Raw genomic sequence first — 23741 nt, forward strand, 5'->3', positions numbered from 1 at the left:
ACTTATTGATCTTGCTGCGTTACTATTGCTATCATCACTGTTACACTTGCTACAAACTACTGCTATCACTGTTACTGTTACCGTTGCTGCTGTCACTATTATCAAAACTATCAAACTACTTTGTTATTGATCACTTTGCTGTAGATAATTAATCTCCAAGTGTGGTTAATTGACAACTCAGCTGCTAATACCTTCAAATATTCTTTGGCTCCCCTTGTGTCAAATCTATAAATTTGGGTTGAATACTCTACCCTCGAAAATTGTTGCGATCCCCTATATTTGTGGGTTATTAGCTAGTGGGTGTTTGTTTCTCCAACTTTAGTTGAATCGAGTGTGACTATGCCCGGTCCTTGTTGAAGGTTAAAACATCACACTTGACGAAAAATCATTGTGGTTTTGATGCATAGGTAAGAACGGTTCTTGCTAGAAGCCCGTAGCAGCCACGTAAAACTTGCAACAACAAAGTAGAGGACGTCTAACTTGTTTTTGCTGGGCTTGCTATGATGTGATATGTCAAGCGTGATGATATATAATTTATTGTATGAGATGATCATGTTTTGTAACAGTTATCGGCAACTGACAGGAGCCATATGGTTGTCGCTTTATTGTACAAAATGCAATTGCCATGTAATTGCTTTACTTTATCACTAAGCGGTAGCGATAGTCGTAGAAGCAATAGTTGGCGAGACGACAACGATGCTTCGATGGAGATCAAGGTGTCAAGCCGGTGACAATGGTAATCTCGACGATGCTTTGGAGATGGAGACCAAAGGCACAAAATGATGATGGCCATATCATATCGCTTATTTGCTTGCATGTGATGTTTATCTTTTTATGCATCTTATTTTGCTTAGTTCGGCGGTAGCATTATAAGATGATCTCTCACTAAATTTCAAGGTCTAAGTGTTCTCCCTGAGTATGCACCGTTGCTACAGTTCGTCGTGCCGAGACACCACGTGATGATTGGGTGTGATAAGCTCTACGTTCACATACAATGGGTGCAAGCCAGTTTTGCACACGCAGAATACTCGGGTTAAACTTGATGAGCGTAGCATATGCAGATATGGCCTCGGAACACTGAGACCGAAAGGTCGAGCGTGAATCATATAGTTTATATGATCAACATAGTGATGTTCACCATTGAAAACTACTCCATCTCACGTGATGATCAGACATGGTTTAGTTGATATGGGTCACGTGATCATTTAGATGACTAGAGGGATGTCTATCTAAGTGGGAGTTCTTAAGTAATCATGAACTTAGTACCTTATAGTATTTTGCATGTCTATGTTGTTGTATATAAATGGACCGTGCTACTGTTCCTTTGAATTTTAATGCGTTCCTAGAGAAAGTAAAGTTGAAAGATGATGGTAGCAACTACACGGACTGGGTCCGTAACTTGAGGATTATCCTCATTGCTGCACAAAAGAATTACGTCCTGGAAGCACCACTAGGTCCAAAGCCCGTTGCAGGAGCTACTCTAGATGTTATGAGCGTTTGGCAGAGCAAAGCTAATGACTACTCGATAGTTCGGTGTGCCATGCTTTACGGCTTAGAATCGGGACTTCAATGACGTTTTGAACGTCATGGAGCATATGAGATGTTCCAGGAGTTGAAGTTAATATTTCAAGAAAATGCCCGGATTGAGAGATATGAAATCTCCAATAAGTTCTACAACTACAAGATGGAGAATAGTTCTGTCAGTGAAAATATACTCAGAATGTCTGGGTACCACAACCACTTGACTCAACTGGGAGTTAATCTTCCTAATGATAGTGTCATTGACAGAGTTCTTCAATCACTGCCACCAAGCTACAAAAGCTTCGTGATGAACTATAATATGCAAGGGATGGATAAGAAAATTCCCGAGCTCTTGGCAATGCTAAAGGTTGCGGAGGTAGAAATCAAGAAGGAGCATCAAGTGTTGATGGTCAACAAGACCACTAGTTTCAAGAAGAAGGGCAAAGGGAAGAAGGGGAACTTCAAGAAGAACGGCGAGCAAGTTGCTGCTCCAGTGAAGAAGCCCAAGTTTGGACCTAAGCCTGAGACTGAGTGCTTCTACTGCAAAGGGACTGGTCACTGGAAGCGGAACTATCCCAAGTATTTGGCAGATAAGAAGGATGACAAAGTGAAAGGTATATTCGATATACATGTTATTGATGTGTACCTTACTAATGCTCGCAGTAGCGCCTGGGTATTTGATACTGGTTCTGTTGCTAATATTTGCAACTCGAAACAAGGGCTATGGATTAAGCGAAGATTGGCTAAGGACAAGGTGACGATGCGCGTGGGAAATGGTTCCAAAGTCGATGTGATCGCGGTCGGCACGCTACCTCTACATCTAACTTCGGGATTAGTTTTAGACCTTAATAATTGTTATTTGGTGTCAATGTTAACCATGAACATTATATCTGGATCTTGTTTGATGCGAGATGGTTATTCATTTAAATCAGAGAATAATGGTTGTTCTATTTATATGAGTAATATCTTTTATGGTCATGCACCCTTGATGAGTGGTCTATTTTTATTGAATCTCGATAGTAGTGATACATGTATTCATAGTATTGAAGCCAAAAGATATAAGTTTAATAATGATAGTGCAACTTATTTGTGGCACTGCCATTTAGGTCATATTGGTGTAAAGCGCATGAAGAAACTCCATGCTGATGGGCTTTTGGAATCACTTGATTATGAATCACTTGATGCTTGCGAACCATGCCTCATGGGCAAGATGACTAAGACTCCGTCTCCGGAACAATGGAGCGAGCAATAGATTTATTGGAAATAAGACATACTGATGTATGCGGTCCGATGAGTGTTGATGCTCGCGGCAGGTATCGTTATTTTCTGACCTCAAGAAGATATGGGTATATCTACTTGATGAAGCATAAGTCTGAAACATTTGAAAAGTTCAAAGAATTTCAAAGTGAAGTGGAAAATCATCATAACAAGAAAATTAAGTTTCTACGATGTGATCGTGGAGGTGAATATTTGAGTTATGAGTTTGGTCTTCATTGAAACAAAACGGAATAGTTTCACAACTCATGCCACCTGGAACACCACAACGTAATTGTGTGTCTGAATGTCGTAACCGCACTTTATTAGATATGGTGTGATCTATGATGTCTCTTACTGATTTACCGCTATCGTTTTGGGCTTTTGCTTTAGAGATGGCTGCATTCACGTTAAATAGGGCACCATTGAAATCCGTTGAGACGACACCATATGAATTGTGGTTTGGCAAGAAACCCAATTTGTTGTTTCTTAAAGTTTGGGGTTGCGATGCTTATGTGAAAAAGCTTCAACTGGATAAGCTCGAACCCAAATCAGAGAAATGTGTCTTCATAGGATACCCAAAGGAGACTGTTGGGTACACCTTCTATCACAGATCCAAAGGCAAGATATTCGTTGCTAAGAATGGATCCTTTCTAGAGAAGGAGTTTCTCTCAAAAGAAGTGAGTGTGAGGAAAGTAGAACTTGATGAGGTAATTGTACCTTCTCCCTTATTGGAAAGTAGTTCATCACAGAAATCAGTTCTAGTGATTCCTTCACCAATTAGTGAGGAAGCTAATGATGATGATCATGAAACTTCTGATCAAGTTACTACCGAACCTCATAGGTCAACTAGAGTAAGATACGCACCAGAGTGGTACGGCAATCCTATTTTGGAAGTCATGTTACTTGACCATGACAAACCTACGAACTATGAGGAAGCGATGATGAGCCTAGATTCCGCGAAATGGCTTGAGGCCATGAAATTTGAGATGGGATCCATGTATGAGAACAAAGTGTGGACTTTGGTTGACTTGCCCGATGATCGGCAAGCCATAGAGAATAAATGGATCTTCAAGAAGAAGACTGACGCTGACGATAATATTACTGTCTACAAAGCTCGACTTGTTGCGAAAGGTTTTCGACAAGTTCAAGGAGTTGACTACGATGAGACCTTCTCATCCGTAGCGATGCTTAAGTCTATCTGAATCATGTTAGCAATTGCCACATTTTATGATTATGAAATTTGGCAAATGGATGTCAAAACTGCATTCCTTAATGGATATCTCAAAGAAGAGTTGTATATGATGCAACCAGAAGGTTTTGTCGATCCTAAAGGTGCTAACAAAGTGTGCAAGCTCCAACGATCCATTTATGGACTGGTGCAAGCCTCTCGGAGTTGGAATATACGTTTTGATAGTGTGATCAAAGCATATGGTTTTATACAGACTTTTGGAGAAGCCTGTATTTACAAGAAAGTTAGTGGGAGCTCCGTAGCATTTCTGATATTATATGTGGATGACATATTGTTGATTGGAAATGATACTGAATTTCTGAATAGCATAAAGGATACTTGAATAAAAAAAATTTCAATGAAAGACCTCGGTGAAGCTACTTATATATTGGGCATCAAGATCTGTAGAGATAGATTAAGACGCTTAATTGGACTTTCACAGAGCACATACCTTGACAAAGTTTTGAAGAAGTTCAAAATGGACCAGTCAAAGAAAGGGTTCTTGCCTGTGTTACAAGGTGTGAAGTTGAGTCGGACTCAATGCCCGACCACTGCAGAAGATAGAGAGAAAATGAAAGTCATTCCCTATGCCTCAGCCATAGGTTCTATCATGTATGCAATGTTGTGTACCAGACCTGATGTGTGCCTTGCTATTAGTTTGGCAGGGAGGTACTAAAGTAATGAGGGAGTGGATCACTGTACAACGGTCAAGAACATCTTGAAATACCTGAGAAGGACTATGAATATGTTTCTCGTCTATGGAGGTGACAAAGAGCTCGTCGTAAACGGTTACGTCAATGCAAGCTTTGACACTGACCCGGATGACTCTAAGTCACAAACCGGATACGTATTTTTATTGAATGGTGGAGCTGTTAGTTGGTGCAGCTCTAAGCAGGCGTCGTGGCGGGATCTACGTGTGAAGCGGAATACATAGCTGCTTCGGAAGTAGCAAATGAAGTAGTCTAGATGAAGGAGTTCACATCTGATCTAGGTGTAATACGTAGTGCATCGGGTCCAATGAAAATCTTTCGTGACAATACTAGTGCAATTGCCGTGGCAAAGGAATCCAGATTTCACAAGAGAACCAAGCACATCAAGAGACACTTCAATTCCATCCGTGATCAAGTCAAGGAGGGAGACATAGATATTTGCAAGATACATACGGATCTAAATGTTGCAGACCCGTTGACTAAGACTCTCTCACGAGCAAAACATGATCAGCACCAAGACTCCATGGGTGTTAGAATCATTACTCTGTAATCTAGATTATTGACTCTAGTGCAAGTGGGAGACTGAAGGAAACATATATGCCCTAGATGCAATAATAAAGTTGTTATTTATATTTTCTTATATCATGATAAATGTTTATTATTCGTGCTAGAATTGTATTAACCGGAAACTTAGTACATGTGTGAATACATAGACAAACATAGTGTCCCTAGTATGCCTCTACTTGACTAGCTCGTTAATCAAAGATGGTTAAGTTTCCTAGCCATAGACATGGGTTGTCATTTGATGAATGGGATCACATCATTAGAGAATGATGTGATGGACAAGACCCATCCATTAGCTTAGCACTATGATCGTTTAGTTTATTGCTTTTGCTTTCTTCATAACTTATACATGTTCCTGTGACTATGAGATTATGCAACTCCTGAATACCGGAGGAACATTTCTGTGCTATCAAACGTCACAATGTAACTGGGTGATTATAAATATGCTCTACAGGTGTCTCCAATAGTGTTTGCTGAGTTGGCATAGATCGAGAATAGGATTTGTCACTCCGTATTTCGGAGAGGTATCTCTGGGCCCTCTCGGTAATGCTCATCACTATAAGCCTTGCAAGCAAAGTGACTAATGAGTTAGTTGTGGGATGATGCATTACAGAACGAGTAAAGAGACTTGCCGGTAACGAGATTGAACTAGGTATGATGATACCGACGATCGAATCTCGGGCAAGTAACATACCGATCACAAAGGGAACAACGTATGTTGTTATGCGGTTGTCAGGACCCCGATTCCAAGTCACATCGATCTAGCCGGTAACACCTCATATCACTTTGCGGCCTCACGCACGGTATCCCATGGGTGTCGCCTTACCATGGCCTGGGACCGTTTGCGCCTTTTGGCTCACGTATATGATAGTGTCGCTAGCATCCATATGACAGAGAACCCGGTCCGACATGGCTAGTCGTGAACCCAAAATGGCACAGACCTATGGAGACAGGCATACATGAATCACATCGAGCATGTCAGTCATCAGCGAGTGATTTCGGGCTATAGCACTGGGCTAACAGGACTCCGGGGAACCCGGGCTGTAGCAGGCTAGGCAGGACTCCGGATATCACCGCATGACATTTCCCCGAAGGAACAGACATAGGAACGAAGTGAAACACATGCCGGCCAGTCAAGTGTCCTGAGCAGTAGTGCTGGGCTAGCAGGACTCCGGTGAACCGGGCTGTAGCGGACTACTATGGCTCGAGGAACACTAGACTACATTTCCCCATAAGAAAGGCTGCCAAGGATAAACAACTAGATTGTCGGATCCCACTCATACCAAGCATTTCAATCATACACACAATATGCCCGATATGAGTACATACAACATGGCATCACAACAAAACTCTACAACTCAAGTACTTTATTTAAAGGCTCCAGAGAGCCATACATAACAAGTTCATACAAATAGGGGTCACATGACCCGACACTCAAGTCATACAATCATACAAGCACAAGCGGAAGCGACTAGTCTGAGTACAGACTCTAGAAAGAAAGAAGGCTTCTCGAAGCCTGTCTATCTACTTAGGGCCCTCCATGGCCAGGATCACCACCTGGGTGGCTAGTCACTCGTCGACGTCAAGGTCTACGTAGAACCCATCGGAGGGGGCGGTGTTGTCGTCTGAAAACAGTAATTAAGCAAACATGAGTACAAAGGTACTCAGCAAGTCTTACATCAGAACCTACTATACATGCTTATTCTCAAGAAGGTGGTGGGGTTAATGCAGCAAGCCAGCTTTGACTCTTGGCTAAGATATCCTACGGAACTCCACCAGTAATATAGTTTTCGCACATGAGTCCACTACTCACCAACACAATACTCCACCGGGGATCCTCCCTCGTCATCCTACGAGAGGGCCATCCTCGGTACTCACACTTATCTTGAGTCTTTTATTAGTACCCATTAACTTGTCTATGAACAGTATAGGCAACCAAGTAGTCCTTTACCGCGGACGCGGCTATTCGAATAGTTTTATACCCTGCAGGGGTGTACTTCTTCATACACGCTTTCACCACTTACCGCCGCTTACACGACATGTACTCGGCAACCTTCAAGCGGAAGCCCAGCGAGGGTGTCGGCCACGGCCTACCTAAACACTTAAGTCTCTAGTCCAGGTTTATCGCCTATCCAGGTTCCATCCGCAGGGAGTCCGGCCGAGGTTTCCACATACGGCCCCGAACGATGTGAACAGGGTCCCGAGACGCCTAACGGGCGCCCGGCATACCCGGCCACGGTGTATCTACCGCAACATAGCCCACCCCTAGGGTTAGCGCTACGCACGGCCGCCAACACATAACCTACAAACACCAAAAACTATTTGCAACTCCTGGACAGAGTACTAGGGTGATTAAGAAGCCGAGAGGGTCCATTGGTTTCGGGCCCAATGTACGGTAGTAACTGCATCTTAAATCACACATACAGATCTCAGTTCTTAGGGACGGCCTCAATGAAACAACCCACCATGTACTCCTACATGGCCTCTCATCGATACCTTTACCAAAACATGTTCAACACATCCCTCACATTACCGACATAAGCATTTCACTCTAGCCCATCACCCAGATGAACCAGACCTGACACAACTCTAAGCATAGCAGGCATAGCAAGGTAGGAATCACATACATGGCTCAATCAACTCCCACACATGCTAGTGGGTTTCATCTAGTTACTGTGGTAATGACAGGTCATGCAGAGGATAAGGGTTCAACTATCGTAGCACACAGCAGATTGAAACGCGTTGTCTTAATGCAGTAATCAAGAGCAGAAGCGAGAACATGGGTTGTATCGGAATGATCAATGGTTGCTTGCCTGATGGATTGGTAGTGGGATACTGCCCTTCAGTTGGATACTCGTGAATATCCTTGGAGGCAGAACCTACCACGAAGAACACATCGGAACACAATCAACACATGACGATATGCAACAATATGATGCATGCTATGATATGGCAATATGAATGTGTCTTGGTCTAATGCAAGCTATAACAGAAAGGATTGAACTTATTTGAATCAAAGGTTCAATTATTAGCTCATTAAACATGGCCTTAATAGTGCATTTCCTTATTCTGCTTAAACAGCAAGGTAAACTTGTTTTGTCATGCATGAAACCATTACAGATGGATAGATTGAATTTTTCTGATCATTTTTCATATATAAATCTTTGCATTTGGAGCTATGGTTGATTTTCTATGATTTTTAGAAGTTTTAACTATTTTTTGGAAATTCTTGAATAAAAATAAATCCAGAAAATGCATTACCGCGTCAGCATTGCGTCATGCTGACCTCAGCGGGTCAAAGGTGCGAGCCCAGGTCAAACCTGACTGGTGGGCCCCTTCTGTCAGCCTCTCAGCTAATTAACAGGATTAGATTAACACTAATTAGCTGTCAGTGGAGCCTGGGCCCACATGTCAGTGACTGATTTAATTAAAATTAATTAAAACTAATCCTAAATTAGTTAGCAGACCGGCCCCACCTGTCATAGACTCAGGGGGGGTCTACCTGGGCCCACCCAGGAGTCAAACTGGATCAAACTCGCCGGCGACTCGACACCGACGAGACCCGAGACGGTGGCGCGGCTCGGAAAACGCCACAGGGCACGGGCGAGGCCGTTCTTGGGCTCGTTGGAGAGCTCTTGCACTCGCGCATCTACTGGTGGTGGAGGCCGGGCTTACGATGGCCGGAGACGACGGCGGCGAGCTCCAAGGCGGCAGCCGGAGTTCGGCCATGTGCGGGGAGTGGGCTGCGGCGTGCAAACACGGAAACTGAAGCGCTAGCGAGGCACTACGCGATGTGGCAAGCACGTTGCATAGCACGGGAGGATCAAATGGTCGCCGGAGCGACGCCGGCGACGAGATCAAGCAGAGACGAGCTTCGGCCATGGTGGAACTATGGCCTAGAGGGTGCAAACGCGTGGGAAAGAAGAGGGGAAAGGCGGCGGAGCTCACAGGGAGGTCGATGAGCAGCTCAGTGGGCTCGGGGGCGACCGGAGCGAGGCGAATCGATGAACGGCGTCCGGCGGGTACCGAGGTTGAAGACGATCCGATGGCGGTGATGTAGGGCCTCCGGCGATGCGTGGCTCGGTGGGGAGGGCGAGGGCGTCGCGGCGGAGCTTCTGGACAGGTCAGAGAGGCGAGGGGGTGACGGAGAGCGCGACTACGGCGGTGAGACGGCGACAAGCTCGTCGGCCATGGTGCGGGAGAGGGTGAGGGAGACGAGGGGAGAGTGATCGAGGATGAGAGGGGGACGTGGGGGTCGCGTGGCACCCCTAGGCGTCTCCAGGCGTCGGCGGAAGCAGGAGGTGGCCGGCGTGTGGCCATGGGCGCCGGCCACGCGCTCCGCGTCCTTCTGGTGTGAGGAGGACGACGACTGGCAGAGCCACTAGGCTGGGCCGAGCCAGGTGGGCTGGGCCAGCACAGGTAAGGCCCGGGTGGGCTTCCCTCTCTCTCTCTCTCTCTCTCTCTCTCTTTTTATTTGTTTCTGTTTTTCTAATTAACTGCAACTGTTGGGCTTTAAATAAAATACTAAAACGTTTCCAAAAATCCTGAAAATAATTGTGGGCTCTGTTTAGATTATTTCCAACAGCAAACATTTATTTCCAGGATTATTTGAGCATTTAAATTATTTTATAGCATTTAAATGCCCAAATTCAAATACTTATGATTTAATTCAATGACCTTCTGTTGACCTAGAAAAATGTGCACCAATTTTGCCAGAGGTTTTAACCCAAGACAAGGAGGGTGAACTTTTTAGAAGGGCATTTCAGGTTCATTGAAAATAATTTTAGTAAACCCTAGTTGTTTCCAGGGGGGTGTTGGGGGTTTCTGCTTTCCCCATTTCAAATTTAAGAGAAATTTAAACATGATGCACACTCTAATGCTTGAACTAGCTAGGGTGTGACAGCGGTTTAACTGATAAAGATCTTCGCAGAATATGTAGGAACCAATATGAGCATCCAGTTTACGCTATTGGTTATTGACCGGAGATGTGTCTCGGTCATGTCTACATAGTTCTCGAACCCGTAGGGTCCGCACGCTTAACGTTCAATGACGATTTGTATTATGAGTTATGTGATTTGACGTACCGAAGGTTGTTCGGAGTCTCGGATGAGATCACGGACATGACGAGGAGTCTCGAAATGGTCGAGACATAAAGATTAATATATTGGACCATGTTATTCGGACACCGAAAGTGTTTCGGATAGTTTCGGATAAAACCGGAGTGCCGGAAGGGTTACCGGAACCCCCCGGGGAAGTAATGAGCCTTAGTGGGCCTTAGGGGAGAGAGAGGGCAGCATCCAGGAGATGCCCCCCCAAGGGGAGTCCGAATAGGACTAGGGGAAGGGGGAACGGCCCCTCTTTCTCTCTCCCTCTCCCTCTCCTTCCTTCTTCTCCTACTTGGACTAGGAAAGGGGGGAGCCGATTCCTACTTGGAGTAGGACTCCCCTTGGGCGCGCGCCTAGGACCGGCAGGCCTCCTCCTCCCCTCCTTTATATACGGGGGAGGGGGGCACCCCATAGATACACAAGTTGATCTTTAGCCGTGTGCGGTGCCCCCCTCCACAGTTTTACACCTCTGTCATATTGTCGTAGTGCTTAGGCGAAGCCCTGCATCGGTAACTTCATCATCACCATCACCACGCCGCCATGCTAACGAAACTCTCCGTCGGCCTCAACTGGATCAAGAGTTCGAGGGACGTCACCGAGCTGAACGTGTGCATATCGCGGAGGTGCCGTACGTTCGGTACTTGGATCGGTTGGATCGCGAAGACGTTCGACTACATCAACCGCGTTACTAAACGCTTCCGCTTTCGGTCTACGAGGGTACGTAGACACACTCTCCCCTCTCGTTGCTATGCATCTCCTAGATAGATCTTGCGTGATCGTAGGTAATTTTTTGTGAAATACCGCGTTCCCCAACAGTGGCATCCGAGTCAGGTCTATGCATAGATGTTATATGCACGAGTAGAACACAAAGAGTTGTGGGTGATAATAGTCATACTGCTTACCAACATGTCATACTTTCATTCGGCGGTATTGTTGGATGAAGCGGCCCAGACCGACATTACAAGACCGTGTTTAAGAGACTAGTTCTACCGCCGTGCTTCGCACACAGGTGGCTAGTGATACGTCTCCAGTGTATCTACTTTTTCTCACGCTTTTCCTCTTGTTTTGGACTCTAATTTGCATGATTTGAATGAAACTAACCCCGGACTGATGATGTTTTCAGCAGAACTACCATGGTATTGTTTTTGTGCAAAAATAAAAGTTCTCGGAATGGAACGAAACTTTGCGAGGATTTTTTATATCAATAATAAGAATTTCTGGAGCAAAGACCCACCAGAGAGGGGCCCCTGGGTGGGCACAACCCACCAGGGCGCGCCCCCTGCTACCTCTTGAGCATGCGTTGGATTTCCTTGAAGAGGAAAGGGTGATGCAGCAAAGTAGCCTAAGTATTTCCCTCAGTTTTTGAGAACCAAGGTATCAATCCAGTAGGAGACTACACGCAAATCGCCTAGTACCTACACAAACAAATGAGAACCTTGCAACCAACGCGATAAAGGGGTTGTCAATCCTTTCACGGCCACTTGCAAAAGTGAGATCTGATAAAGATCATAAGATAAATATTTGTATCTCACCGTTGAAGTCAACCACCAGTTCAATAGAGATGAACTCCCAAAGACCTTTCTATGACCATCGCCGCGTAGAGACGTAGGAAGTCGATGTAGTACCGTTTGCACTCAGCACCATTCGGCCTATCGTATCTGGATCACCACCACCAAGCCGTGAATCTTAGCGCCAGCGGCCAGCCACCACACACGTGGAAGGTCAGCACACTGTTGCGGTCCACATCCAGTAGAGAGCCCAACTCACACCCGACCCCTACGCCATATCCGATTGGATCTGACCAGAGACCGACCCACACATGGAGGTCCACGCACATCGTTACCTGGCCCTCCATGGCTCCATATCCATGCCTCCACACCCACCCATCTGTTCCACTCGTCTGCCCTAAGCCGCTGCAAGGAGAAGCAGCCATGATGTCATGGATCAGATCAGGGGCCCACCCCCGCGAGCTTGAGTGCCCCGCACCACCCGAGCGCCACGAGAGGGAGGTGATCCCCCACCACCGCCATTGGCAACCCAGGCTTAGCTTGGCGGATTCCTCTGAGGACTACGGAGGAAGGAGGAAAGAAGGAGCAGCGGGTACCAACAACTAGGCTTTGTGTGTCCTCCCGAGTCGCCCAACGGGGGACACTACACAACATAGGGGCCTCGCTCGTCGATCGTGTTTCCTTTCCTATTTGGTTTGTAGGATTCGTACAATGTAGGTGTTGGGGAACGTAGTAATTTCAAAAAATTTCCTACGCACACGTAAGATCATGGTGATGCATAGCAACGAGGGGAGAGTGTGATCTACGTACTCGGTAGATCGACAACGGAAGCGTTTGGTTGATGTAGTCGTACGTCTTCACGGCCCGACCGATCAAGCACCGAAACTACGGCACCTCCGAGTTTTAGGACACGTTCAGCTCGATGAAGATCCCTGGACTCCGATCCAGCAAAGTGTCGGGGAAGAGTTCCGTCAGCACGATAGCGTGGTGACGATCTTGATGTACTACTGCTGCAGGGCTTCGCCTAAGCACCGCTACAATATTATCGAGGACTATGGTGGCTGGGGGCGCCGCACACGGCTAAGAATAAGATCACGTGGATCAACTTGTGTGTTTCTGGGGTGCCCCTGCCTCCGTATATAAAGGACTAAGGGGGGGGTGCGGCCGGCCTAGGAGAGGCGCGCCAGGAGAGTCCTACTCCCTCTGGGAGTAGGATTCCCCCCCAATCCTAGTTGGAATAGGATTCGCGGAGGGGGGAAAAGAGAGAGAGGGGCCGGCCCCCTCTCCTTGTCCTATTCGGACCAAGGGAGGGGAGGGGCGCGCGGCCCATGTTGGGCTGCCTCTTCTCTTTTCCACTAAGGCCCACTATGGCCCATATAGCTCCCGGGGGGTTCCGGTAACCTCCCGGTACTCCGGTAAAATCCCGATTTCACCCGGAACACTTCCGATATCCAAACATAGGCTTCCAATATATCAATCTTTATGTCTCGACCATTTCGAGACTCCTTGTCATGTCCGTGATCACATCCGGGACTCCGAACAACCTTCGGTACATCAAAATGCATAAACTCATAATATAACTGTCATTGTAACCTTAAGCGTGCGGACCCTACGGATTCGAGAACAATGTAGACATGACCGAGACATGTCTCCGGTCAATAACCAATAGCGGGACCTGGATGCCCATATTGGCTCCTACATATTCTACGAAGATCTTTATCGGTCAGACCGCATAACAAAATACGTTGTTCCCTTTGTCATCGGTATGTTACTTGCCCGAGATTCGATCGTCGGTATTCCAATACCTAGTTCAATCTCGTTACCGGCAAGTCTCTTTACTCGTTCTGTAATACATCATCCCGCAACTAACTCATTAGTTGCAATGCTTGCAAGGCTTAAGTGATGTGCATTACCGAGAGGGCCCAGAGATACCTCTCCGACAATCGGAGTGACAAATCCTAATCTCGAAATACGCCAACCCAACATGTACCTTTGGAGACACCTGTAGAGCTCCTTTATAATCACCCAGTTATGTTGTGACGTTTGGTAGCACACAAAGTGTTCCTCCGGCAAACGGGATTTGCATAATCTCATAGTCATAGGAACATGTATAAGTCATGAAGAAAGCAATAGCAACATACTAAACGATCGGGTGCTAAGCTAATGGAATGGGTCATGTCAATCAGATCATTCACTTAATGATGTGATCCCGTTAATCAAATAACAACTCATTGTTCATGGTTAGGAAACATAACCATCTTTGATTAACAAGCTAGTCAAGTAGAGGCATACTAGTGACACTTTGTTTGTCTATGTATTCACACATGTATTATGTTTCCGGTTAATACAATTCTAGCATGAATAATAAACATTTATCATGATATAAGGAAATAAATAATAACTTTATTATCGCCTCTAGGGCATATTTCCTTCAGTCTCCCACTTGCACTAGAGTCAATAATGTAGATTACACGGTAATGATTCTAACACCCATGGAGCCTTGGTGCTGATCATGTTTTGCTCGTGGAAGAGGCTTAGTCAACGGATCTGCAACATTCAGATCCGTATGTATGTTGCAAATCTCTATGTCTCCCACCTGGACTAAATCCCGGATGGAATTGAAGCGTCTCTTGATGTGCTTGGTTCTCTTGTGAAATCTGGATTCCTTTGCCAAGGCAATTGCACTAGTATTGTCACAAAAGATTTTCATTGGACCCGATGCACTAGGTATGACACCTAGATCGGATACGAACTCCTTCATCCAGACTCCTTCATTTGCTGCTTCCGAAGCAGCTATGTACTCCGCTTCACATGTAGATCCCGCTACAACGCTTTGTTTAGAACTGCACCAACTGACAGCTCCACCGTTTAATGTAAACACGTATCCGGTTTGCGATTTAGAATCGTCCGGATCAGTGTCAAAGCTTGCATCAACGTAACCTTTTACGATGAGCTCTTTGTCACCTCCATATACGAGAAACATATCCTTAGTCCTTTTCAGGTACTTCAGGATGTTCTTGACCGCTGTCCAGTGATCCACTCCTGGATTACTTTGGTACCTCCCTGCTAGACTTATAGCAAGGCACACATCAGGTCTGGTACACAGCATTGCATACCTGATAGAGCCTATGGCTGAAGCATAGGGAACATCTTTCATATTCTCTCTATCTTCTGCAGTGGTCGGGCATTGAGTCTTACTCAACTTCACACCTTGTAACACAGGCAAGAACCCTTTCTTTGCTTGATCCATTTTGAACTTCTTCAAAACTTTGTCAAGGTATGTGCTTTGTGAAAGTCCAATTAAGCGTCTTGATCTATCTCTATAGATCTTAATGCCTAATATGTAAGCAGCTTCACCGAGGTCTTTCATTGAAAAACTCTTATTCAAGTATCCCTTTATGCTATCCAGAAATTCTATATCATTCCCAATTAGTAATATGTCATCTACATATAATATCAGAAATGCTATAGAGCTCCCACTCACTTTCTTGTAAATACAGGCTTCTCCAAAAGTCTGTATAAAACCAAATGCTTTGATCACACTATCAAAACGTTTATTCCAACTCCGAGAGGCTTGCACCAATCCATAAATGGATCGCTGGAGCTTGCACACTTTGTTAGCTCCCTTTGGATCGACAAAACCTTCTAGTTGCATCATATACAACTGTTCTTCCAGAAATCCATTCAGGAATGCAGTTTTGACATCCATCTGCCAAATTTCATAATCTTAAAATGCGGCAATTGCTAACATGATTCGGACAGACTTAAGCATCGCTACGGGTGAGAAGGTCTCATCGTAGTCAATCCCTTGAACTTGTCGAAAACCTTTTGCGACAAGTCGAGCTTTGTAGACAGTAATATTACCGTCAGCGTCAGTCTTCTTCTTGAAGATCCATTTATTCTCAATTGCTTGCCGATCATCGGGCAAGTCAACCAAAGTCCATACTTTGTTCTCATACATGGATCCCATCTCAGATTTCATGGCTTCAAGCCACTTTGCGGAATCTGGGCTCACCATCGCTTCTTCATAGTTCGTAGGTTCATCATGATCTAGTATCATGACTTCCAGAACGGGATTACCGTACCACTCTGGCGCGGATCTTACTCTGGTTGATCTACGAGGTTCAGTAGTATCTTGTTCTGAAGTTTCATGATCATCATCATTAGCTTCCTCACTAACTGGTGTAGGTGTCACAGAAATAGTTTTCTGTGATGTACTACTTTCCAATAAGGGAGCAGGTACAGTTACCTCATCAATTTCTACTTTCCTCCCACTCACTTCTTTTGAGAGAAACTCCTTCTCCAGAAAGTTTCCAAATTTAGCAACAAAAGTCTTGCCTTCGGATCTGTGATAGAAGGTGTATCCAATAGTCTCCTTTGGATATCCTATGAAGACACATTTCTCCGATTTGGGTTCGAGCTTATCAGGTTGAAGCTTTTTCACATAAGCATCGCAGCCCCAAACTTTCAGAAACGACAACTTTGGTTTCTTGCCAAACCACAGTTCATAAGGCGTCATCTCAACGGATTTTGATGGTGCCCTATTTAACGTGAATGCGGCCGTCTCTAGAGCGTATCCCCAAAACGATAGCGGTAAATCAGTAAGAGACATCATAGATCGCACCATATCTAGTAAAGTATGATTACGACGTTCGGACACACCATTACGCTGTGGTGTTCCGAGTGGCGTGAGTTGCGAAACTATTCCACAATTTTTCAAATGTACACCAAACTCGTAACTCAAATATTCTCCTCCACGATCAGATCATAGAAACTTTATTTTCTTGTTACGATGATTTTCAACTTCACTCTGAAATTCTTTGAACTTTTCAAACGTTTCAGACTTATGTTTCATTAAGTAGATATACCCATATCTGCTTAAGTCATCTGTGAAGGTGAGAAAATAACGATATCCGCCACGAGCCTCAATATTCATCGGGCCACATACATCTGTATGTATGATTTCCAACAAATCTGTTGCTCTCTCCATAGTACCGAAGAACGGTGTTTTGTTCATCTTGCCCATGAGGCACGGTTCGCAAGTACCAAGTGATTCATAATCAAGTGGTTCCAAAAGTCCATCATTATGGAGTTTCTTCATGCGCTGTACACCGATATGACCTAAACGGCAGTGCCACAAATATGTTGCACTATCATTATCAACTCTGCATCTTTTGGCTTCAACATTATGAATATGTGTGTTACTACTATCGAGATTCAACAAGAATAGACCACTCTTCAAGGGTGCATGACCATAAAAGATATTAGTCATATAAATAGAACAACCATTATTCTCAGATTTAAATGAATAACCGTCTCGCATCAAACAAGATCCAGATATAATGTTCATGCTTAACGCTGGCACCAAATAACAATTATTTAGGTCTTATATTAATCCCGAAGGTAGATGTAGAGGTAGCATGCCGACTGCGATCACATCGACTTTGGAACCGTTTCCCACGCGCATCGTCACCTCGTCCTTAGCCAATCTTCGCTTAATCCGTAGTCCCTGTTTCGAGTTGCAAATATTAGCAACAGAACCAGTATCAAATACCCAGGTGCTACTGCAAGCATTAGTAAGGTACACATCAATAACATGTATATCACATATACCTTTGTTCACCTTGCCATCCTTCTTATCCGCCAAATACTTGGGGCAGTTCCGCTTCCAGTGACCAGTCTGCTTGCAATAGAAGCACTCAGTTTCAGGCTTAGGTCCAGGTTTGGGTTTCTTCTCTTGAGTAGCAACTTGCTTGCAGTTCTTTTTGAAGTTTCCCTTCTTCTTCCCTTTGCCCTTTTTCTTGAAACTAGTGGTTTTGTTGACCATCAACACTTGATGCTCCTTGATTTCTACCTCCGCAGCTTTCAGCATCGCGAAGAGCTCGGGAATAGTCTTATTCATCCCTTGCATATTATAGTTCATCACGAAGCTCTTGTAGCTTGGTGGCAGTGATTGGAGAATTCTGTCAATGACGCAATCATCTGGAAGATTAACTCCCAATTGAATCAAGTGATTATTATACCCAGACATTTTGAGTATATGCTCACTCACAGAACTGTTCTCCTCCATCTTACAACTATAGAACTTATTGGAGACTTCATATCTCTCAATCCGGGCATTTGCTTGAAATATTAACTTCAACTCCTGGAACATCTCATATGCTCCATGACGTTCAAAAACGTCGTTGAAGTCCTGATTCTAAACCGTAAAGCATGGCACACTGAACTATTGAGTAGTCATCAGCTTTGCTCTGCCAGACGTTCATAACATCCAGCGTTGCTCCAGCAGCAGGCCTGGCACCCAGCGGTGCTTCCAGGACGTAATTCTTCTATGCAGCAATGAGGATAATCCTCAAGTTACGGACCCAGTCTGTGTAATTGCTACCATCATCTTTCAACTTTGCTTTCTCAAGGAACGCATTAAAATTCAACGGAACAACAGCACGAGCCATCTATCTACAATCAAGCATAAACAAGCAAGATACTTATCAGGTACTAAGTTTCATGATAAATTCAAGTTCAGTTAATTTACTTAAAGAACTCCCACTTAGATAGACATCCCTCTAATCCTCTAAGTGATTACGTGATCCAAATCAACTAAACCATGTCCGATCATCACGTGAGATGGAGTAGTTTCATTGGTGAACATCACTATGTTGATCATATCTACTATATGATTCACGCTCGACCTTTCGGTCTCCGTGTTCCGAGGCCATATCTGTATATGCTTGGCTCGTCAAGTATAACCTGAGTATTCTGCGTGTGCAACTGTTTTGCACCCGTTGTATTTGAACGTAGAGCCTATCACACCCGATCATCACGTGGTGTCTCAGCACAAAGAACTTTCGCAACGGTGCATACTCAGGGAGAACACTTCTTGATAATTAGTGAGAGATCATCTTATAATGCTACCGTCAATCAAAGCAAGATAAGATGCATAAAAGATAAACATCACATGCAATCAATATAAGTGATATGATATGGCCATCATCATCTTGTGCTTGTGATCTCCATCTCCGAAGCACCGTCGTGATCACCATCGTCACCGGCATGACACCTTGATCTCCATCGTAGCATCGTTGTCGTCTCGCCAAGCTTGTGCTTCCACGACTATCGCTACCGCTTAGTGATAAAGTAAAGCATTACATCGCGATTGCATTGCATACAATAAAGCGACAACCATATGGCTCTTGCCAGTTGCCGATAACTCGGTTACAAAACATGATCATCTCATACAATAAAATTCAGCATCATGTCTTGACCATATCACATCACAACATGCCCTGCAAAAACAAGTTAGACGTCTTCTACTTTGTTGTTGCAAGTTTTACGTGGCTGCTACGGGCTTAAGCAAGAACTAATCTTACCTACGCATCAAAACCACAACGATAGTTTGTCAAGTTGGTGCTGTTTTAACCTTCGCAAGGACCGGGCGTAGCCACACTTGGTTCAACTAAAGTTGGAGAAACTGTCACCCGCAAGCCACCTCTGTGCAAAGCACGTCGGGAGAACCGGTCTCGTGTAAGCGTACGCGTAATGTCGGTCTGGGCCGCTTCATCCAACAATACTGCCAAACCAAAGTATGACATGCTGGTAAGCAGTATGACTTATATCGCCCACAACTCACTTGTGTTCTAATCGTGCATATAACATCAACATATAAAACCTAGGCTCGGATGCCACTGTTGGGGAACGTAGTAATTTCAAAAAATTTCCTACGCACACGCAAGATCATGGTGATGCATAGCAACGAGGGGAGAGTGTGATCTACGTACCCGGTAGATCGACAACGGAAGCGTTTGGTTGATGTAGTCGTACGTCTTCACGGCCCGACCGATCAAGCACCGAAACTACGGCACCTCCGAGTTTTAGCACACGTTCAGCTCGATGACGATCCCTGGACTCTGATCCAGCAAAGTGTCGGGGAAGAGTTCCGTCAGCACGACGGGGTGGTGACGATCTTGATGTACTACTGCTGCAGGGCTTCGCCTAAGCACCGCTACAATATTATCGAGGACTATGGTGGCTGGGGGCGCCGCACACGGCTAAGAATAAGATCACGTGGATCAACTTGTGTGTTTCTGGGGTGCCCCTGCCTCCGTATATAAAGGACTAAGGGGGGGGGTGCGGCCGGCCTAGGAGAGGCGCGCCAGGAGAGTCCTACTCCCTCTGGGAGTAGGATTCCCCCCCCCCCCCAATCCTAGTTGGAATAGGATTCGCGGAGGGGGGAAAAGAGAGAGAGGGGCCGGCCCCCTCTCCTTGTCCTATTTGGACCAAGGGAGGGGAGGGGCGCGCGGCCCATTTTGGGCTGCCTCTTCTCTTTTCCACTAAGGCCCACTATGGCCCATATAGCTCCCGGGGGGTTCCGGTAACCTCCCGGTACTCCGGTAAAATCCCGATTTCACCCGGAACACTTCCGATATCCAAACATAGGCTTCCAATATATCAATCTTTATGTCTCGACCATTTCGAGACTCCTTGTCATGTCCGTGATCACATCCGGGACTCCGAACAACCTTCGGTACATCAAAATGCATAAACTCATAATATAACTGTCATCGTAACCTTAAGCGTGCGGACCCTACGGGTTCGAGAACAATGTAGACATGACCGAGACATGTCTCCGGTCAATAACCAATAGCGGGACCTGGATGCCCATATTGGCTCCTACATATTCTATGAAGATCTTTATCGGTCAGACTGCATAACAACATACGTTGTTCCTTTGTCATCGGTATGTTACTTGCCCGAGATTCGATCGTCGGTATTCCAATACCTAGTTCAATCTCGTTACCGGCAAGTCTCTTTACTCGTTCTGTAATACATCATCCCGCAACTAACTCATTAGTTGCAGTGCTTGCAAGGCTTAAGTGATGTGCATTACCGAGAGGGCCCAGAGATACCTCTCCGACAATCGGAGTGACAAATCCTAATCTCGAAATACGCCAACCCAACATGTACCTTTGGAGACACCTGTAGAGCTCCTTTATAATCACCCAGTTATGTTGTGACGTTTGGTAGCACACAAAGTGTTCCTTCGGCAAACGGGAGTTGCATAATCTCATAGTCATAGGAACATGTATAAGTCATGAAGAAAGCAATAGCAACATACTAAACGATCGGGTGCTAAGCTAATGGAATGGGTCATGTCAATCAGATCATTCACTTAATGATGTGATCCCGTTAATCAAATAACAACTCATTGTTCATGGTTAGGAAACATAACCATCTTTGATTAACGAGCTAGTCAAGTAGAGGCATACTAGTGACACTTTGTTTGTCTATGTATTCACACATGTATTATGTTTCCGGTTAATACAATTCTAGCATGAATAATAAACATTTATCATGATATAAGGAAATAAATAATAACTTTATTATTGCCTCTAGGGCATATTTCCTTCAGTAGGAACAAATAACACAATAAGAGAACGAAAAATGTATTTGGCACACCTGTGACAGATTGCAAAAACGCCACACCACCTGGATGCTGTCCAATTTAATCCAACGCGCGCTACGCGTTCCAGCGAGCCGTTTCTTTTTTTCTGTCAATGCTGTGTGGGCCATCGCTCCACGCCCGCGTCGCTCGAACCGTCCCCCCCCCCCCGATGCGCTGACTTAACTCCTCCCTCCCCCACCACTCCCTCAATTCATTCGGCAACCGCGCTCTGCTCCGCTCTTTGGTTCTCGGCCGCTCCGCCCGCGCTCTCTCTCTGTCGACGGCGAGCGGCGACTCCTTCTCCGGCCGATTCTCGACGCCAGTGTTCTTTTCCACTGGTTAGTCTCGACTCAATCCCCCCTCCCCCACATCCGCGCGAGTAGTTCGTGCTCTGTTTCTCGACGCCATTAGTGGCGGGATGTTCGTCGTGTTGGTCGCAGGTTAGAACAGACGAGGAATGCGCCCAATACGTTCAATTCGTGGTGCATTTGCTATTTGTTAGTCCCTGTTTCGCATGCACATCGTTTTAATGCTTAATTTGCCGTTTTCGATTTCGTGGGTAGTTGCCGTAATTTTTGAACTGATCCCCTTTGCTACGCGGCTCGATTCTGATTTCTAGGGTTTTCTCTAGATGCATAACCATTATGTCTCCGTTCATGATTCGACGGCGTTATCCTATGATGATTTCTGCCGTTATTTTGGTCACCGGTAGGGTTTGGTGCGGGGATTTTACAACGACTCTCCTCACTCTGTATCTATGTTGGGCTCTGTTTTATCATGCTCTTATGGTTGCAGTGAAGGCATTGAATTACCACCAGTATAATTAGGTTGCTGATGAGAATCCCATACTGTTTGTGTGTTTTATATGTAGTTCATCTCGTTGTGTTTAGATTGTCATGATGGATTGTTTGTTCTAGCACTACCAGTGGTGTCTCGTTTCATGATGCATTTTGTGTTTCTAATTGATGGATGTGCCATCATTTAACTTACCTGAACTTTAATTGTGAATATTACCATCAGTGGTGTGAATAATTTATCAGGAGTCCACTGTAAAATTTATCATGTCATTGATTTTTTAATACTTAGTGATGTGATGTCCAATATATGTGTTTGTGTGTAAGTTGTTGCCATCCCTATTTTGCATAAGTTATCTTGCCTGATACATACATTTTATCGGTGTATCGTAAGCAAAAAAATCAGGTATTCAATATCTAGTAGAAGCAGACATGTCCTTTTTTCGTCCTTCTCTGTTGTGGATGAGTTATCTTGTTGTATGTTCACAAGTTACCAATGTATCATAAGAATAGGTGTGTGACTATTAATTCAACAGCTATGCATCCTTTATGCTCACTTTTCCTCTTTGTTATTCTTGTGTGTCAGGTCAAGATGCCAAGGAAGCGCAAATTAGATGATGACTTTGAGGAGGTGAACCCCTTAAAGAAGCATAAGCCTCCCGAAGATCGGAATAGGACTTCTCCTAGTGCTCTTGTGACTGCCTGTAAGGATATGTCAGATGAGAGAATGGCCATGATCGATGACATGGATTTCACTAGTCTGCGGAATATCAAGTGTGATAATTTGTTCAATCGGCTTTCTCAATGGCTTGGTGGTCTATACGACCCTGATTCCTGTGAGGTTGTTGTACCCGGTCGCGGAAGGTTACCGGTCAGTGAAGAGTCTGTGCATCGTATAATGGGTGTGCCCCGAGGTGATATTGCGGTGGATTTCAAGGTTCCTACAGATGCACAGCTTGAGCTTGCGGGAGATCTTTTTGGTGATCTTGGACATGCTCCTAAAACTGTGGATGTATTAAACCTTATCTTGAGCACTAACCGTCATGACAATAATTTCAAGCGCTTGTGGCTTGTGCTTGCTGCCACCACCGTGATGGCGCCGACGACTTCGAACAAGATCAGCACCAGATGGTATCCTGTGTTGGTAAGAACATCTGGCTATCTTTCTAGTTCATGCTTTTTCTCGCTTTTCTTTTCTGTTTTTCTACCTGGTAATTTTTTGCTTCTTAGTCTGATGATTATGCACATATGCACTTTGATAACTTTCCCTGATTTTTGGAGTGTGGTAACTTTTGTCCCTTTGATTTTCCTGTGATCTGAAGTGTGGTATTTATGTAGTAATGCACCTGATAACTTTATATGAAGGTGTAGTAATTATATAGTAATGCACCGGATAACTTTTTATGAAGGTGTAGTAAGTACATAGTGATGCACGTGATAACTTTTTTCTGATGGTGTGGTAATTATGTAGTAATGCGCCTGATAACTTTTTCTGAAAGTATGGTAATTATTTAGTAATGCACCTGATAATTTATTTATGCCTTGCAATATGATAATTTTGACTTACTTCTCAATAATGTGGTAATTGTGTGCTTATGTACTTGGTGATTCAATG

General features: G+C 44.8%; 1 protein-coding gene across 1 annotated transcript in view; it reads left to right on the forward strand.

Moving 5' to 3' along the window:
• Positions 1-23441, forward strand: part of LOC147971575 (uncharacterized) — a 62349-nt gene extending 38908 nt beyond the window's left edge. Inside the window, exon 2 of the mRNA XM_087524024.1 lies at positions 22713-23441. Coding sequence (XP_087380150.1) covers positions 22713-23441 — 729 coding nt within the window. The remainder of the gene's footprint in view (positions 1-22712) is intronic.
• Positions 23442-23741: the final 300 nt, after the last annotated feature.

Source organism: Triticum urartu, chromosome 5A (assembly GCF_056163025.1).
Source record: "Triticum urartu cultivar PI428250 chromosome 5A, HENAU_Tu73, whole genome shotgun sequence".
Classification (NCBI taxonomy): Eukaryota; Viridiplantae; Streptophyta; class Magnoliopsida; order Poales; family Poaceae; genus Triticum; species Triticum urartu.